The sequence below is a fragment of the Aegilops tauschii genome, chromosome 5, assembly GCF_002575655.3.
Source record: "Aegilops tauschii subsp. strangulata cultivar AL8/78 chromosome 5, Aet v6.0, whole genome shotgun sequence".
Lineage (NCBI taxonomy): Eukaryota > Viridiplantae > Streptophyta > Magnoliopsida > Poales > Poaceae > Aegilops > Aegilops tauschii.
This window is the reverse complement of record NC_053039.3, coordinates 451,656,289-451,673,949: the sequence shown is the minus strand read 5'-3', so window position 1 is coordinate 451,673,949 and position 17,661 is coordinate 451,656,289. Positions and strand designations below refer to the sequence as shown.

At 46.0% G+C, this 17,661-nt stretch overlaps 3 protein-coding genes and 1 long non-coding RNA gene across 4 annotated transcripts; 2 read left to right on the top strand and 2 right to left on the bottom strand.

Moving 5' to 3' along the window:
- The first annotated feature begins 1,209 nt into the window (after positions 1 to 1,209).
- Positions 1,210 to 3,716, top strand: LOC109782079 (uncharacterized). The gene is made up of 2 exons (XM_020340662.4): positions 1,210 to 2,122; positions 2,941 to 3,716. The coding sequence occupies exon 1, from the start codon at positions 1,284 to 1,286 to the stop codon at positions 2,112 to 2,114; it is 831 nt and encodes a 276-aa protein (XP_020196251.1). The 5' UTR covers positions 1,210 to 1,283; the 3' UTR covers positions 2,115 to 2,122; positions 2,941 to 3,716.
- Positions 3,717 to 4,304: 588 nt separating this feature from the next.
- LOC109782081 (protein NLP1) lies at positions 4,305 to 9,440 on the bottom strand. Its single transcript, XM_020340663.4, is given in 5 exon segments — positions 4,305 to 5,847; positions 6,714 to 7,596; positions 8,260 to 8,310; positions 8,475 to 9,217; positions 9,220 to 9,440. Coding segments are annotated over 5 exon segments (2,580 nt in total). The 5' UTR covers positions 9,245 to 9,440; the 3' UTR covers positions 4,305 to 4,969.
- On the top strand, positions 9,107 to 13,507 carry LOC123494202 (uncharacterized). The gene is made up of 3 exons (XR_006664504.2): positions 9,107 to 9,192; positions 10,246 to 12,095; positions 12,625 to 13,507. It is a non-coding gene; the product is annotated as an uncharacterized lncRNA (long non-coding RNA).
- Positions 13,508 to 13,640: 133 nt separating this feature from the next.
- Positions 13,641 to 16,717, bottom strand: LOC109782082 (uncharacterized). Its single transcript, XM_020340665.4, has 4 exons — positions 16,551 to 16,717; positions 14,425 to 15,429; positions 14,263 to 14,346; positions 13,641 to 14,121 (listed from the first exon to the last, which is right to left on the bottom strand). Exons 2-4 carry the CDS (start codon positions 15,389 to 15,391, stop codon positions 13,991 to 13,993), a joined length of 1,182 nt encoding a protein of 393 aa, XP_020196254.1. The 5' UTR covers positions 15,392 to 15,429; positions 16,551 to 16,717; the 3' UTR covers positions 13,641 to 13,990.
- Between the last annotated feature and the right edge of the window lie 944 nt (positions 16,718 to 17,661).

Below are 17,661 nucleotides of genomic sequence, written 5' to 3'. Positions count from 1 at the left end.
TCAAGAAGGAATACAGTACAGCTTAGGTCTGGACGTTGAAGAAGCCAAACATGACGACCAACTGAAAGGCTAAGCGCGTATCTAGCGAGGCTATGCGCCTTGATATTCGAAACTCTACGTTCGAAAATAAAAAGAACAAGACCTTAAATCTAAGGACATTAACTTGATCTCCTTGATGATATGAGCATGTTTTCCTTCAGTGCCTTTAGGCTGGTCATAGTGGGGAGTAACTTATACTAGTGTCATGCATATGACACTAGTCTAAGTTACTATCTCCATAGTGCAAAGTAACATAATAGTAGTATCATAGATGACTTCATTTATTAGCTTGTAGACTCATCCTTTCTTGGGAAGCGCTATGTTACAGTAACATATTATGTTACTCTAAACACCTCTCTCCTCTGCAGATGACGCCCACCGCGCCATGTCTAGAGGATTGGTAATGGCCCTGCGTTGGAGTTCATCGCGGCTCGTTTGTCTCAGCTTGTGCACGCCCTTGCCTAGTCGGCTTGCCGGCAGATATCTCCGTGATGAAATGATCGATAAACCAAATGTGTACTGGACGGGCTCTGGAAATCATGCTCGTGAATCGCCTTCCGTCTAGCATGCCATATAGCCGCGATAGTGTGACAAGTACCCTGATGAAGGCCGGATCAAGGAGCTTCTCCATTACCGTGAAAATCCATCAGCGCGCATCTGGCTCCGTTGTCTCACTTATTGTAGTGACTAGCTCTTCATCCTCAAGTGCCCAAACACATCTTGACATGGTGCATTCCATTAATGAATGTCGTCATGAATCTTCGCTGCCACACAGAACACAAATGTTGGACGTGCCCATGTTCCAGTGGTGAAGCAAATCTGTTGATGGTATTGATTGTTGTGCGAGCCTCCAAAGAAAAACTCTAGTCTTTGAGGGAACTTGTATTTTCCATAGTTTGCACCATGACGCGGAGATTCGTCTAGTACAAATATTTGAAAGCACCATTTTTTGAGTTGTCAACATCACTTGTTTTCAAAAAAGGAGTTGCCAACATCACTTGGCATACCCAAATATTTCTCACATGGATGACTAGTCTGATGCCATGGATGAAAAAAAAGGGAAGTATATGATGGGCCGAAAATTAAGCACGAGTCAGCCCACTCTTATGCGAAGGCCCATAGCCACCGCTATCCTGCTCTTTCACGGGCTCATGGAGAAACAAGGCTTTCCTCTACCGTAGGGTTCTCTCTCTAAAAAAAAGGAGAGGAGGGGGGAACAGCCGCAGGGGGGCAGGACGGCGAAAATGTCTCGCCGGCGGCGGCAGGGCTCCGACTCCGACGGCGAGGACGACAGCTTCCTCTACCGCTACCCGATGCCCTCCTCCTCCGCCGGCGCCCCCTCCAGCTTGCCCGCGTCGGGCGGCCACGGCGGGGGCGGCAGGGGCGGCGGCAGCGGCTCGGGCGGGCTCGCGCCGTCCAAGTCCACGGTGTACGTCTCCAACCTGGACTTCGCGCTCACCAACTCCGACCTGCACACCCTCTTCTCCCGCTTCGGGAAGGTGGCCCGCGTCACGGTCCTCAAGGACCGCGAGTCCCGCCGCAGCAAGGGGGTCGCCTTCGTGCTCTTCGTCCGACGGGAGGACGCCGTGGCGGCGGCCGCCGAGATGCACGGCAAGGTGCTCAACGGCCGCACCCTCGCCGCCTCCATCGCCGAGGACAACGGCCGCGCCGCGCAGTTCATCCGCCGCCGCGAGTACCGCGACAAGTCGCACTGCTACGAGTGCGGCGGGGAGGGCCACCTCTCCTACGAGTGCCCCCGCAACCAGCTCGGCCCCCGCGAGCGGCCGCCGCCCTCGAAGAAGTCGCGCCGCGGGGGCGGCGCTGCTGGTGGCCGTGGCGGCGGCGGCGGCCGCGGAAGCGGGGGCGGGGAAGGGGACGGGCCCTCCTGGCAGTCAGACGAGGACGACGACGCCGTCGCCGCGGCGTTCGAGGACGACAGGTGGGCGTCGGTGGTGGACACGAGGGGGGAGGAGGAGAAGGCGGCCGAGAAGGAGGGCAGGGCCAAGGCCAAGGCGGCGAGGAAGGAGAAGAGGAAAGGTTACTTCAGCGACGAGAGCGACGAGGACGATGACTGAGCTTCAGCGTATGCTTCTAGCGTGCTTCTAAGATAGCGTCTGTATTCTAAGATAAATGTTCCTAGAAATTTTATGAGTTGGTCAATGAATAATTTCTTGTTGCGAACCTGGTCTCATTTGTCCGTGCCGTGTTATCATGCTTATTATCAGGTAGTATGAACAATTTCCCTGGTTTGCTTTCTCATCACTCATAGTGAACACGCTCGCATTGTTCTGTTTAGGGTTATAGAGAGTGTAGATCGATGAGCTATCGGCCTACTGCCAGTGTCCTCATTACAGCGTTTTTCGATATATTGCTGCTTGTTGCTTGTGGCAGACTACAAGGGGTTGTTACCTGTTTGTACTTGGTGAACCCCATATGTGATATGCATTCCCCATCCTTAATTTGTTCTGTTCAATCTGTGTGTTGTGAACTCTTTTCCCTAATCATATATTGGATTAAGAACTATTTTCAGCAATTAGGTATAGCGCTAAGACTCAAATAATCTAAGAAACATAGAGGCAGATTTATATATAAATTTTTGTTAGCACCATAGCATGTAGCATGGAGACACATTTAAGCTCATTCTTCAATTCTAGTTATATTTGGTATATCTCTTTAGTTTAAGAAGCAAATGTACATTCGGTCCGCCAAAGTCATACTAATCAGCAGTTGATGAAAAACAGTTTGTGTCCTTACATAATCTTGTCTGTTGCCCATTCTTGATGGTTGTAGTTGATCACCCTGGTGTTTTTATTGATAAATGCGTTTCTGCTGTCCATTTTGATATCTGTCCTGGAACGTTCTGCCTTTCATTTCGATACTGATGTTCTGAGATCCATGTAGATGCACCTGAATGCCAACATACGTCCAGACTGGGTCGTTCCTTGTGGTTTCAAGGCAGTTGGCTCGCAGGCTTATGCCTGGCAAATTATACCATAGGGAATTCGACACCATCATCAATGGCTAAGTCCTTGGCTACAATGGGGGCACTTGAGGGCACTCTGTTATTCTGCTCAATGTATTATTGACACTTGGATGTGACATCATCTTGTGCTGTCATGCTGCTAACTTGTGAAGACAAGCATCCTGTTTTCAAGGAATCAATGATTTGGCACCTTTTGCATTGAAGATGACTTGATGTTGAGTCTGATGGAAATATTGAGAATAAGGGCGGGCCGCATCCATTCTATGGTCCCTGACCCTTGGTTCCGTGGCATTTAATTTGACAGGCAACTCTCTGTTGTCAGAAAGGATCTGTAGATATCCTCATCTGGAGGAGCTTAACTTAAACATTGGAAATTTTTAAGGATGGCTTCCAGCTGTCCTTCACTTGGGATTTGGTGATCTCTTGGGATTTGCAACGGATGTCCGTCACAAACATCAGAGGGTGGGTAACAAAAGTTTAACATGTCTTGGGGCGATATGCTTGAAGGCAAACAATCAGTGACAAATCCAGCAGAGAAGTAAATCGTAGTCTTCTTTTTTGTAAGCAATCTTAGTCATTTAAATGTTTGCTACTTATGTAGTAATAGTTGCATACCTTGTACATTTATCATTTGAAACCATCCTCTCTGTTCTGGAATACATTCATCATCTCAGTTATAGAATGCATCTATTAATTGCGGCATTTGAGATATACTACCTCTGTACACTAATGTAAGACGTTTACGTTAGTGTACAGTAGGAGTACATGATATGATACGGTATGTACTGTCTGTTGTTTGCCCTTGTTGGCAGACTATGTAGAGGTATATTTCTAAACTGGATAACTTTTCAGTGAACATAGCCTTTAGATCTGTGCTTGATCTGTGTTCCATGTACCAAATGTAGCTGTGACATACTTCTGTTCTTTGTATTTGTTATTGCTCTATTGTTGTTCATCTACTCATGTTTCTACTATGTTTCATCTTGTAAACTGAATAGTTTGCTGGTTGTGTGTAGTCTCTGTCATCAGCAAGGGCAAACTGAAAAGTATCCATTCTCATCCTCCATATAGATTTTAAAATTACTCATCAATCATTACAAAAGCACATGTTTACCTATTGGCATGAACTGAAATTAATTGGTGTTTGTTGCATTTTAGGCATATTAACAGAATCACCTTATCTCATGTTCAAAGTTGTTTGAGCGGTGATATAATTCAATCTGCATACTGACATTTGACGATACAGTCACCAAACTGAAAGCTTCTTAAATAAAACACTGTCTACGGCAACAAACAGTCTTTGCAAAGAGACAGTTCTGTGGTACGAGCGTACCATACATATTTAGTTTTGTAAGGACAAAAAAATTGAACAAAGTATCCTATCCTCCAATATCTAGAACTAATCCAGAATAATTACTGCAGAATTTTTGTTACAAAAATAGAGCTTCATGTCCATTGAATGATAAAACACACTGAACACTAAAAGCCTTGGTGCTGGTCACTTGGGTGAGGCATTGAATGGCGTCATATCCTCAGTTCATCAATAATCAGACAAAGCCATTGGGGATTATTGCACATCAACATTCCAAGAACCAAAATATATCTTGAGCAAACCTTATTCAGAGATATCCACCCTATCAACACAATCAAGTTGGACTGTCATTCAGAGTTTGCGGTACATCAGTGAGAGTATTTACAAGTCAATGCATGCTTTCTTCAGTGTATTCTAATACTTGAAACTGGCTTTAGTGTCATCATCAGCTCCTAGCCTGAGAATCAAATCAAAGGCTAATCCAGCTAGCAGCAAAACTGGAAGCAGTGATGTTACTTGCTACCTAGCATGGACTGCCAATCATGGATTCTGGGCTGCCCTCTGGTAAAAACTAAGCACTGCTTCTTCGTAGATTTCTGATTAAATCCCACAAGCTGATGAGGCCTACAATGTCTTCATGACAAACCAGTGTGACCAATAGTGACCCTTGCCTCTCGAATAGGAGCTAGATGAACTGAAATTTTGACTGTTTGGAGATTTGCTAGTTTATATACATGAAGGCATTCCTGTAAATCTGCATCACATGTCATCAAGACCCACTCTAAATCATCATCCAGGTACTTTACAATCAAAAAACTTGTGTCTACTATACTCAAACGTCTTGCCATCTCCTGCTTCAGTTCTTGAAAACTACACTCAGGCTTCAATCTGAACCTGACCTTTTCTGAGCCAAATGTGGCCTTTATTCTCATACCTGCATCTGCATTCTGTTTCGGGGGTGATGGGCTTCGAGAAGAATGCTGCCCGCCTAAAGCCTTTTGGTTCAGATTATGCAACAGATCTGGTGCCTCCTGAACTGGGAAATGTCCTCTTATTGATGCATTTTCTGTTTGCAGAGTCTGGACAGGGCTGTGATTTACAGGATTTCCTGACATAAGCAAATCAACACCAGCCTGAGGTGGATGCTTTGTTGATCCACCACTGCACGATGACGGGCTTGAATCAGAACTTTGGCTGCATGATGAGTGTGAGTGTGAGGTTGATGGCACATTACTGTTTAGCCTGTGGTGTCGGTGCCCCTCAAAATCAGTAAGATTACTCTGCTTGTGTGGAGGAACTGTGACGCTTCCTGACAAATTGTTGTCAGATGATACAGAGGTGTTTGTGAGATCCTTGTACAGGGTATTAAGCTGGAAAGCTGTCTCTCCTCCGTGAACTGAATCAATGATCTGCTGCAGCTTTCTTAGAGAGTGGTCTACCTTCTTGATCTTTCGTGATGGCCAGCGATTTATACCATGCTGCCTGCATATTCTTTTGAGGGTGGTAGGGCACACTGTAAGAGACAGAAAAAGTGTGGTGAGCATGTATCCACCCAAGCTGGATAGAGTTCTTATTTTTCATTGTTTGACAGTAGATCAAATAAGTGTACATGACAGTACAAGTATTCTTTCACACAAAACGTGTGATCACACCTTGGAGACAAAGCGTACACATGATGAACATGCTGTCTTCTTTCTATTGTCTGCTAAAAGGAATAGTTTAGCTATGTTTGACTCATGGACTTCAATGCTAGCTGTACTACTTCTAGAAAGCAGCATAGCATGTCAATATGATGAATTTAGAGTCCTATTTTTCGCCTGGTATGACTTACATATGCCCTATCTGTGCGACTGAACACTGCACTGAATAATATCGTCCTCTAATATATAATTGATTGTTTTATCATGTAAATTTGCCAGCTGCAAATGATGAATGCAAATTTATGAGATATTATTGATCAGTTCTAGGCCATCTAGTAGATGCTAACTAATTGTAAGGTAGTAAATTTACTTGTTATGGCAGTTCTTGAGAGTCGACTATACTGTTTTATACCTGTTTAGTTCTCATCGTGTTCAGTTTATTGCAATTAATAAAGATTTGCCTTCTTTTCCCCTTCAGGCTAACAGTACAAAACACAAAAAAAGGTGATAAGAATGTTCATATTTTATTATGAGGTGCATGTGGAGGTTGACTTTCTTGTGGAGACAACACTAAAAAAAATTCACAATGTGGAGACAACATTTTCTTATTGAGCATTCAATTTATCATGCTGGGTCCATGGCTTGTGCCACTATAGATTAATGACTGATGGTATATACTAAAACAGTAAACTATTCATAGCTGAATCTTGCATTTACGTGACGAGTTACAGTTACTAACCTCCAAGGCTCCTTGCTGCATCTTTCAGGCTACCAGCAAAGTACTGCCGAAGAACCGGCAAGCTCACAGTCTTCTCCGTCTTTGTGCGCCTTTTCCCTTTGCTGCCTTGTGCACTTGTCTGAGCACCAGCTGGAGATAGACCCTGTCCTACAGGTGATAGCATACCATGTATACTTAATTCAGCTAAATCTGATTCTTTTGAAGTCCCTGCTAGGCTTGTCCATGATGCCTCCTCTCTATGTTCTGTTGCTTGGTCTCCAAAAGACAACTCTTCAACTTTATTCTTCCCTTGAGGACCAAATGAGTTCAGCTCATTCACTTCCAGCATTTTCTCATCCCCCATCTCCTTATCTGTAACCACACGTAGAGTTCGGCAAGTACTGCGCATGGTGCCTGACAAGGAGTCCAGCACTGCCTTCTGCTCCTCGAGGGCTTCACAGTTGGTCGGCAGAAAGAACTCTAGCACAAAGTCCGCTGTCCCAGTCCGCGTGCACCTCAACCGGATTGCCACTGCTCCTTTTAAGTTGAAGATCTTAGCATGGTGGGACAATGGGTACTCCATTTTGGTTGAAGAACCAATGTCTGGTAAGAAGCATGGCTGGTTTGTGCTGAAGGCTTTCCCTGCAACCCCTTGGTCACGCAGAAGGTGGTGGTCAGAGCAGGACTCATGGAAGTTCTGCATCTGGGGATCATTGACGTAGCATGCTGCGTCAATGGTGGAGATGCAGTGCCGATAGTTCTCATCGGAGTGGCGGCTGCCCCTTTTCTCTTGTTGAGCGCATGTGACCCAGGTCTGAGCTAATGGGAGCTTGTGGGTGACGCAGGCTGCTCTTAGAACTTCTAGTATCTCTGGTAGAGCATCTTTGTAGGAAGCACTGTTGAACTGATTGATAATCAGAAAGAGCAACCATGAAGTCATGAGAAGATATCAGTACCATTATTTCATTTGGAGGTATTTATCTACAATTACTTTTTACTGTGAGATAGGGTAGACCCTAGGTAGACAAATTCTTTTACATATACCCTCTGCTTTCATGAAATTGCAAATTAGATCTTATATACTATAGACTCGGTTATTTAACCCCCTGGAGGCCTTAACATTGAAGATCAGATCAACTTTCTCCAAGATGGTGGTACTGGTACTTGTTCATCCGACTTGGCTCGATTCACCGAATCGGCAAGCCAATGAGCTATCTCAGGAGGCCGCCTCACATAGTGATTAACTTAACTAAAAAACAAAGAAAGAAATACTACCATTTTTCTTCCTCTCTTTCTCCTCTATCCTCTCTGTTGGGTCGCTTTATTTGGTTATCCAACACTGATTGGAATGCCATGTAAGCAGGCAACATGGTAAAACCACTTTCTGACCACTGCCAGTTTCCAAAGTTTGAGAGGTTAAATAACTGTTTTGTACTAGAGATCTAGAGTTTCATAAATAAGAGGGGTAAATGCTTTCACTGGTATGGTATGTCCGTATGTGGATATTAAAGGTTCAGTTCTAACGAAATCAAAACTCTAGTATCTTGAGTTTTTTCTTGCTGCCTACCTTTGTGGCGCGAGGAATGCTTGAAACTTCTGTGCTTCTCAGGTTAACTGCCTGCAAAGTGCATTCCCATTAAGAAACCTCAAATCTAGGGAAAAGAACATGATTATTTCCTACTGTAGGCATTTGTCATGTGTATTACAGATGACACCAAACGCTCTTTATACTTGTTTCAGACCAATGTTTGAAAAGTTTCAGGTTAAGTGAGGCATCAATACCTGGAGAGCACTGCATATGTTGTTGATCTCAGAGGTGAAGTTGAGCTTCTGCCTGGTCATGATCAGTTCCATGACACCCAAGCACGAGTAACTTCCCTTCTCGAACACCGGCAGCCCCATCGTCCCATGGACGTCCAAATACTGTGCATGGTTTACCCTGGGGTACTCATAGCTGGTGAAGTAGCGAACATCCGGTGACCACTCAGGTAGCTTGCCAATGAACACCCTCCCCGGTAGCCCAATCGGCGAGGACTCCGACGCAACATCTGCAGAGAACTGGTACCGCGTCGACACTTCCCTGAACTGTCTGAGCCTTTCTGAGGTCTCATCAAGAGTGAATGGCTGCCCGCTCGTTGATAGCACTAACTGCCCTTCACCGCTTTTGATAGGCACCCATAGCTGCACAAGCATGCCGACGTCTCTCTGCATCTCCTTTATGTAAGCCAGAGCTTGGTCGAGCCTTTGCCGGACGGTGGAAGAGCCTGACTGAATCCACAGGGCGTTGTTTGTACTTGCCGGCGTCGTGGTGGTGGTTGTGGCATCTGAGAGGAAGGTGGAGGGAGAAGCGAAAAAGTTGGGTGAGCGAGAAGTGTTGGGCGCCACTTCAAGCCAGGCGTTGTCGCCGGAGAGCAGCTGCTCCAGGAGGTCCAGGTCGCCTTCGGACGACAAGGCGCGCCCCATGGAGATGCCTGGCTGGGCGTCTCCCCCTTCCATACAGGTAAAGCTTCCTTCAGAACCTGATCACACAATTTGACACCATAACACTGCATCAGTTTTAGAGCCTGAAAGAAAGATAGAAAGGTGGATGGATAGCCTTGGAATTGAAAGCAGGAGCATGGATGCAAGTCACAATACTTGTCCTCTCCTGCTCGAAACCAAGAAGCGCATCTTGGGTGAACCAAGTATTGGAGGGTGAAGGGGGTCTAGGGAAGATCTTTGTGTCAGATGTGCTCGCGTTTGTGTTTGGATTGCAGGGTGAGGGTGGTAGGGGAGAACACATCATTTTCTGCAGAAAGGAAGCAAAGAAAGAGATTGGTAGAGAGTAGTAGCTGCTCACTGGTAATCGTATGGTGTCCCCCTTCTGCCTCTTCCCTTCCCTCCCCTCCCTCCCTCTTCCTCCTAGCTCTGCGCTGGCCTCCTCCGGCAAGTAGCAGCTCTAGAAAAGGCTCAGTGCTCCACCAGAGCACCCCCCACCATTCGTTCCAAAGGCGCCCCTGTCTGCTCTCCCCGCTCTCCGCCGCTGCTGCTGTGAGATGGAAAAGGAAAACTAGAAATTTGCTGTGCTTGTCCTGGCCTTGTTTGGCCCTGCCCTCGCTTTGCTTCTGCCTTTCATTGTCTGGCTTTGTCGTAAGAACAAAGCCTGTGGGGCCCACCACTGCGTTTTTTTATTCCCTATTTTCTTTATTTTGTTAGAATCTTTCCCTCTCACTGGGGGCCCCAGCACCACACAGGAATCCAACTATCCCCGCTGCCTTGTTAAAGTCAACTCTGTGGGTCATTATGTGGCCGGCTTGACAAGGATTACCAGCTCCTCCAATCACCCGTGTAAGTTGCGTTCATCACAAGATTTATAAACGATGGAAGTTGTGTTTATTGGGTTTTTATATCATCTAGATAAAGCTAAAGAAACAGCGCTTGGACGTGTTTTCCCTGATATGTCCTAATTTTAACAAAAATGTATACCAAGTTGTTTTCCTCTCTTTTGCAATACCAATATACCATGGAGGGTTATATGGTGAGGATAAACTAAGGAAGGCTTCTTTTCTCACAGAACTAATTGCGTCAAGCCGTCCAATATACCATGGGCGGTTATATGGCAAGGATAAACTAAGGAAGGCTCCTTTTCTCACGGAACTAATTGCGTCAAGCCGTCTTCCTCTTCTTGGCAATACCAATATACCATGGGCGGTTACACGGTGGGAATAAACTAAGGAAGGTTTTCTCGCTCACGGAACTAACTGCGTCCATTTCCAAAAATAAAGAACTAATTGTGTATTGCCTTATTTTTAAAGTAGTTGCTTATTGCCTTGGTGTTCTACATGTGTGTTCATGTGGTATTATCATAGTAAATTCTAGAGCTTCATTCTGTTCTACAGGATTGTAACAGTTGCTGATGTGGCCATTCCATTAAGGGGATTTGTTATGTGAACCAGTCCTTGTTGTTAGAGGCCACATGCAAGGCCACTAAGATGTAGGCCACAAGTCTTGCATCAGTGATGTCACAGCATAGAGGGGGATCAGGGAGGGTGCACTAATTAGAGATTCTGGTATATAGTTGTGTGGGGTCTATAAAATTTGTCATCACTGTGCAATGAACGGGAAACCACAGATTCCCGGGGGCTTATCTGGAAAGCTAGGCGTTTTAGTATCTTCCCAGTTCCCACTACCGTTGCGTACACACGCCACATGATTCCCTCTGGCAGCAAATTACATCACAAAAAGTAGTCTTCCGAAAAATTCTCTAAAGCCTTCAAAAAACTAAGTACAGGAAATATCCAGAGAGGCTAAAAGTGCCTGTGTACCTTCCCGTAAAAAAGTGCTTAAATAACAGCAGAAAAAAAATGCCATGAAAACCTTTTCGAGTCTGTAGGGGGGAAACTTCACAGATCCTAAATAGATAGATTTATGAGTTGTGGGCTGTCTGGCACCAAATTATTTTACTGTAGATGCTTTATGAGCTAAGCAGTTCCTTTTTCTAGAGATCGCAGATGCACTTGCATAGTTAAATATGGACTGTGCTTGCTCCCAGGACTGCATCTTGTAAAGCTACATATGTACGGCTAGTCACGTATCTATATGGGATTGGTTAGTGCTTTAGTTTAATCTTTCTTCTCTTGTTAGATCTTTACCTTCCTTGGTTTTCTATGGTTGTTTGCTTGGGAATATTAAAAGATAGGAAGTTGTTCAGAACAAGGATCAATTAGTGAGCCAAATAATGGCGGTTTAGGTGGACATACATGTGATCCCCAATACCAAAGTCCAATTGGGGGGGTTAATTATGCCAGAGCAATAGATTTTTCTTCCCAAGGCTGTTCCCTTTTGGGAGGGCTTTAAAGATTGTCAGAATGTTAATTTGCTACAACTTACTATGTAAGTACTGCTAACTGCAATTTGCTTGATTCCTCCCGCGAGAACGTGTTTCTGCGCCCTGATCAGGGAGGAGGGCATTAGAATACTGCCTTGATTCATTATTCCATGACATGTCTAGGAATCTTTGATGCCTCTTGGCAATGCAACAAAGGCAACAAGTACAACTGGCGCTATCTGAATTTTTTTTTTTGAAACTTTCTCCTCTCTCTTTACATTTGGAGCGTGCTGTGTGCTGTTTCAAAAGGGGGAAAACTATGTGAACTGTGATTAGCTCACTTTGTTGCTATTTTGATTTAATCGTAACCTCATTTATAATTGTGGGGAGCACGGAAGCACACCCATTTGCAATATTTATTCTCATGAGCTAATCTGTTCTCTACTGCCCACATGTGCTTGTTTATGCCAGCATCAGTTTCCTGCTGCATGGAGAGGTGTACATTGCTCTTGGTCTTGGATCAACATAGAGAGGAGAAGACACTAGTTGGAGGTGACACTAGTTGATAAAGCACAATGCACCGCAAATGCTCATCTGTGAGTTGAGATACCTGTTGCCCTGACATCACTAAAAACGAAAACAAATGCAGTGCCCACTTTTTCTCTTGCTTTCCCGTTTTATATATTGGTTCTGTCACTAGCCTAGAGCCCACTGCCAAATAGATCTAATTGCTACTTGTCTCATATTTGACCAAAAGCCCTGTTGTTGTTTAGTGGCATGCCAACACCATCAGCTCCACCAGCTATGGAGAAGGCCTTCTTAATTCCCGCCAATCAGATGCCGGTTTGGCTGTTAAAATTCTCCGGTAGGCGGGCCCCGAGCCAGTGGGCACCTAATGCGTGTGGGACCCGCGACGCGTCACCACCAACACAGATCCAATCTCGGCATCAGAACCTGTAAAACTAGTATTGGTGCCATCGTCGCTTAGCGGTTGATTAGCTTCCTTTCCGTGAATGGTTTGCGCTCTGCCTCGTTTGCGTTTCCTCTTGTGTGATCTTTTCGTAGGCTGCATCACTTGTTGGAATTTATAGTGTTTTGCTGAAGCTGTTCAATAACGTTGTACAGCAGGAAACTCTTGCTCGGAACCGGTTTTCAATGACAAGACTTTGCTCACCAATGGCGATGGCGGGCCACCGAGAAGATCAAAGCGTGTGTGATTTCTTCAGAGCCTGTCACTTGTTAATGTTTAGTGTTTTCTCTTAAGAGTTCTTCGTGAAAAAAAGCTGGTTGGATCACATTATCAATTGAGAGATGCACCCAATAACGGATACTTGGGAATCTGACAACTAAGCCTGAAGATGTGTATGAACTGCATCGAACTCTGGGGATTTGGATATTCCAGGTCAAGGGAGGGGATTCATACATGGGTTTAATTTTAGCTTCGCTCCATGTACCGCGACAAGTACCCCCATGGAGCTCGCTGCTGAAAGTTTCTTCCTTGACGACTTTGCCGCGCCTATGGTATGCTTGGAAGCTCCTTCGTCTGCGACTTTGCTGCGCCAATGGTATGCTCGGAAGCTTAGTTTGATCTCCTTGATGGCGTCGATGTCGTGAAGTCTTAGAATGGTGTATGTAATTTGAAAATATCTGATATTCTGATGGCCGTGCTCAATTCAGGCGGCCGAGGTTCAGTATGCTAGCGACGTTACAGAAATGAGAACAAAGTAAAGAGGTAAAAACCTCCATCCATAAATGGCTCTGTTTACGTTGAGTGACAAGGCATCATGTAAAACTTCAATTTCTCCATATCATTGAGAATATGTTTGTCTACAAGAACTAGTAGTGAGAAGATAGAGAGAATCAGAGAAGATCAAAAAATATATCATTGCTACTGTGCATAAACATAAGATCAAATATGATGTGCTGGTTGGGAGGGAGCATGCCTGTCCCGATCCGTATTTAAGCGATAAACTTGTTATTAATAGTCGTGGTGTCGTCATGGTTAGGGTGTATTGTATATATAAGCATCAATAATGAAGCATCTTAGTCAAATTAGCACTTCTTTTATTTGTTGCTGACGGAGTTCCTACCTTGATGGCTTGATCCCCACCCGTGCAATTAAACAAGATGCAACACACGAATAATACTGGCACAGCCTACGTCAGTGCAAACCGTTGAATATGCTGGTCAGAGATTAGGGAAGTCTGTGAACCACATGCCCCATGTTCACAGCAGTTATCTACCTATAGGGTTCATGGTTACATTAGATCCATCAAAGTTCAGGCAAGGTGCACGGCTATTATGCGCTTTCGGCACCATGAGAGGGTTCTCTGTTCAGCTAGCATTAAGTCTTGGACATACGCATGAAAAGCTTATGCTCACACAGGCAAAAACACGCTGACCATGTTGCAGCGTTCGGGTCGCAAGAGTTTGTCATGAGAAAGCTTCAGAACACTCGTTATGCGGTGACATATCTGATTTTCCGCTCTTCTCAGCGGCGGGCTGGGAATGGCTGGAACGGCAGACGCATACCAAAAGTTGGCTGAGTTGGTAGTGATGGATGTTCGGCAGGTGGAAGCTTGCCGAGCACATTCAGAGATTTCATCTTCTGCAGCTCCTTCCCTGAAGCAAATAAGGGTGTAAGTGCAGTCAAACACTCAAGCTATTGTAAACAGATTTATGATGAATCAATGTGCGGAAATACAAATACCAATAAGCATTGTTAAAATGCAAGATCAAAGCTGCAAAAATCAGATTGAGTACCTTCTTCAATTAAGAGATTGACTGCTCGTTTCTCCAGCTCAATGGCATGCTTGCTCCGGCCAACAGATGACAAAGACTGGAGCACTACAATTCAGACAAAGCACACGTGTTTTAGATAGCAGTTGTGGTAAATTTGTTGTCAACAAAGAATAATGAACTTACTGCGGATGTATTCTTCCTGTCCTGATTGCTCATTATTTCTCAGGAATGCCTGCAGCCGAAGAAACCTTGCTTTCCAATCTTGATCCCCTGATCTTTGCGAATCAGTTGGATTACGTGTCGTAGCAGTAGCCACAGCATCACGAGGTGCTGCACTAGTAGCCACAGCATTACAAGGCGATGTATTGACAGCCGTATAGTTCTGAGGCATGGCAGTAGACACAACACTGCAGTGCGGCGGACTAGCAGTCACAACAACACTTGGATGGACAGTAGCCTTCCCTGGAGATTGTTTCGCAAGAGAAAGGTGAGCTGGCAAAGTTGGAGGGTGCAATGAAGGGGCAGTAGCAGCGACCACTCCTGGAGACTGTTTCGCGAGAGAAAGGTGAGCCGGCAAACTTGCAGGGTGCAAAGCAGGGGCAGTAGCAGCAGCTGCAGCAGCAGGAGGCGCAGAAACAGGAGCTGATGGAGTATGAGACGCATTGGTGGTAGCAGCAGCTGCAGCAGGAGACGCGGAAACAGGAGCTGATGGAGTATGAGACGCATTGGTGGTAGCAGCAGCTGCAGCAGGAGACACGGAAACAGGAGCTGATTGGGCATGAGTCGCACTGTTCTGAAGCTTCAAACTTTGCTCCTGCGGTCCACCAGTAGCAGGTTTCTTTGAGCTCACAGAATTGGCACTCTCTGCACCAGCAGAAGCGCCTCCTTTGCTTTGGTCTGTCTCAAGCTTCCTGCGCACATACACGAGATGGCCATTTGCCCCGGGATTTCCTGGCGCGTGCTGGTTGGTGGTTAGGCTCAGGGGGGCGTTAGGTTGCGGCCTCTTGATGCCAACGGTCCCAGCAACTTTGTCTTTAGGAAATGTAGAAGCTCTGGCTTGCTGATTAACATCATTCTTAGATTGCTTAGGTGACTCCCTCAGTGCTGCCTTTTTCTCTGATATCGAGTGTGGGTTGTCACCAGCAGGCATGGTGCCTCTGAAGAACTGCAGCCAATCAACCTGGATATCTGGATTCAAAAATCTCCACATCAGTGATGAAATTTGCAAAGTAGGTACTACGAATATCAGCAGCGAACAAGTTACTCAATCAACAAGTACCAACTTGGTAGGTCCATCAGCACCACTGAAATGCCAAAATTTGGCCTACACTTGTCATGCAGTTTCCAGTCACACTCTAGTACTCATTGTACGATTACAGTCCTTTACTTATGCTGTTATCCAGAAAATGCTAGAGTACAGAGCTCGGACGGAAAATCATCGAACATTACAATACAACAAAAAGTTCAGCTTCTCTCTACTACCTACCTGGGATTAGTTATTTCAGATTGTGCCCATCAACTGGCGAAACGATATGGTTTATGCAGATTTAGCTCAATTCATATGTCTCTCTAAAAGAAAGAACTATTCGTCCATACATATATACTGAAAAAAAGACTCATTTTCTCTATGAAAACAAACAGGCCACGGCTAAGCTAACTACTTCCCATAATGTAAGACCATTTTGCAAGCTACGGAGGGAGTACAAGATGTGTTGTCCACTCCGCAATCAAGTCGATTCTATACATTTGTTATCTGTCAGGATTAAGGGCACCAGAATGTAATTAAGCAAATGCAATCAGCTCATGTAAGAGCATCCAATCCAATCCACCACTATCCAGCTTTACATGCCCTCCCTGACCCGAAGATGAAGAGCATTGGGGGCAGGCTAACCCCATGAACGGCATTCGACCAAGAACCACACCGCCGGTATGATAACAAACAGGGCATGACTAGGTGTCTAGGTTAATTACAGGATGTGGTATCCACTCTGCAGTCAGGTCAATTCTAGGCATTATCAAACAGGATTCTACACTGATAGTACCAGAATGTGGCAAAATGCAACCAACTCGTGTAAGAGCGAGCACCCAACCCAATCCAATCAAATCCACTATCTGTGTAGGAAAATGCCGATGCTATATTTGTCCCGGATATGAAGGAAATCATCCCGGGGAGAGACTAAGAAGAACCACCGGCCGGCGGCGTTCCAGCATGAACCACGCCGCCGCCCGCCGGCCGGCGACGAGCGCATCGGGGGATTGCGGAGGGGAGGGGAAGAGATGGGATTGGGGTAGTCGGTCGCGTGACTCACCTGGCGGCCGGCGCACCGGCGTCGGGGAGAGGCCGGCGGGTCCGGGGAGAAGCTAGCTAGGGTTTATCGGCGGGTGGGGGACGGGGGAGAGTAGCTAGCGCTTGCTGGAGAGAGTGAAGACTGGAGCTGTGGGGGAAGGGAGCGGAGGTATCGCTAGTGGGAGTGTGGCACGCCGGATGTGCGGCCAGCATGGGCCTCCTGGACCTGCAAACAAGCCCGTTTGTGGCAAACACACACGGTTACGGTTTCATTGCAGAGAAACGAATTGAATCGCTAGTTCAAACTTATAAGAAAGACCCCTAAATAAACTTATAAGAAAAAAAAGGAAAATCACTGGTCAAGAGGTACCTTCCACCGGGTCTTTTTTTTTTTAAAGAATTTTTTCATTCAATCAGTACAAAGAAGTTGACCCTTACAAGCACACTGAAACGCAAACACAAAGGACCATGAACACCTAAAGTACCCTAAGACAACCATAACACAGGAAGATCTCCGGAGCCTTGTGTCATCATCCCTGAATCTTGAGAGAAGACCCCTGCAGCAGAAGGATCTGCAACCAGTCGCAAGTAGGTCATCATCTTCGACCACGGTACAATTGCCGCCATGCTGCTTCCTCTTTTCTTGACACCAGCGCTGACAGGGCATGGGCATCAATCCAACACACCTGCAACAGTCGTCGCCATCTTTGGCTTTGAGTACCGCGAAAAGTGTCCCTTCCGGAGGGAAGAGAACTCGAGTCATCCGACCGATCCAGCACCGCGGCCGGGCCATCCGCCCGGACAAAGCAGGATCTCCCACCAGCATCAGCACAGAGGAAGGAGAAGAACAGCAGCAGCAAATCATACCAACAAGGAAGAAGAAGGGTCTCCGTCTCCCTGAATCCATCGCCCATCTAAGGACCCAGACGGCCAGTGCCGATGGACCTCCAGCCACCAAAGCCCACGACCTCGACGAGACCCGGGGATCCCCAACTCCGCTGGCTCCTAGACAAAGGCAAAAGCCTCGCCTGACCGCGAACGGAGCCCGGAGAAACTTATTCCGACGCGACACCACCGCAACGGCCTCGGCAGCGTCTTCCTCAACCCTAACCCTACTACACACCCACCTAGCG

Coding starts and splice junctions, on each gene's coding strand:
- LOC109782079 (XM_020340662.4), top strand. CDS start 1,284: ATGTCTCGCCGGCGGCGGCAGGGCTCCGACTCCGACGGCGAGGACGAC.
- LOC109782082 (XM_020340665.4), bottom strand. CDS start 15,391: ATGCCTGCTGGTGACAACCCACACTCGATATCAGAGAAAAAGGCAGCA. Junction 14,347..14,424: donor ACAGGAAGAATACATCCGCA/GTAAGTTCATTA, acceptor TCTGAATTGTAG/TGCTCCAGTCTTTGTCATCT. Junction 14,122..14,262: donor CAATCTCTTAATTGAAGAAG/GTACTCAATCTG, acceptor TATTTGCTTCAG/GGAAGGAGCTGCAGAAGATG.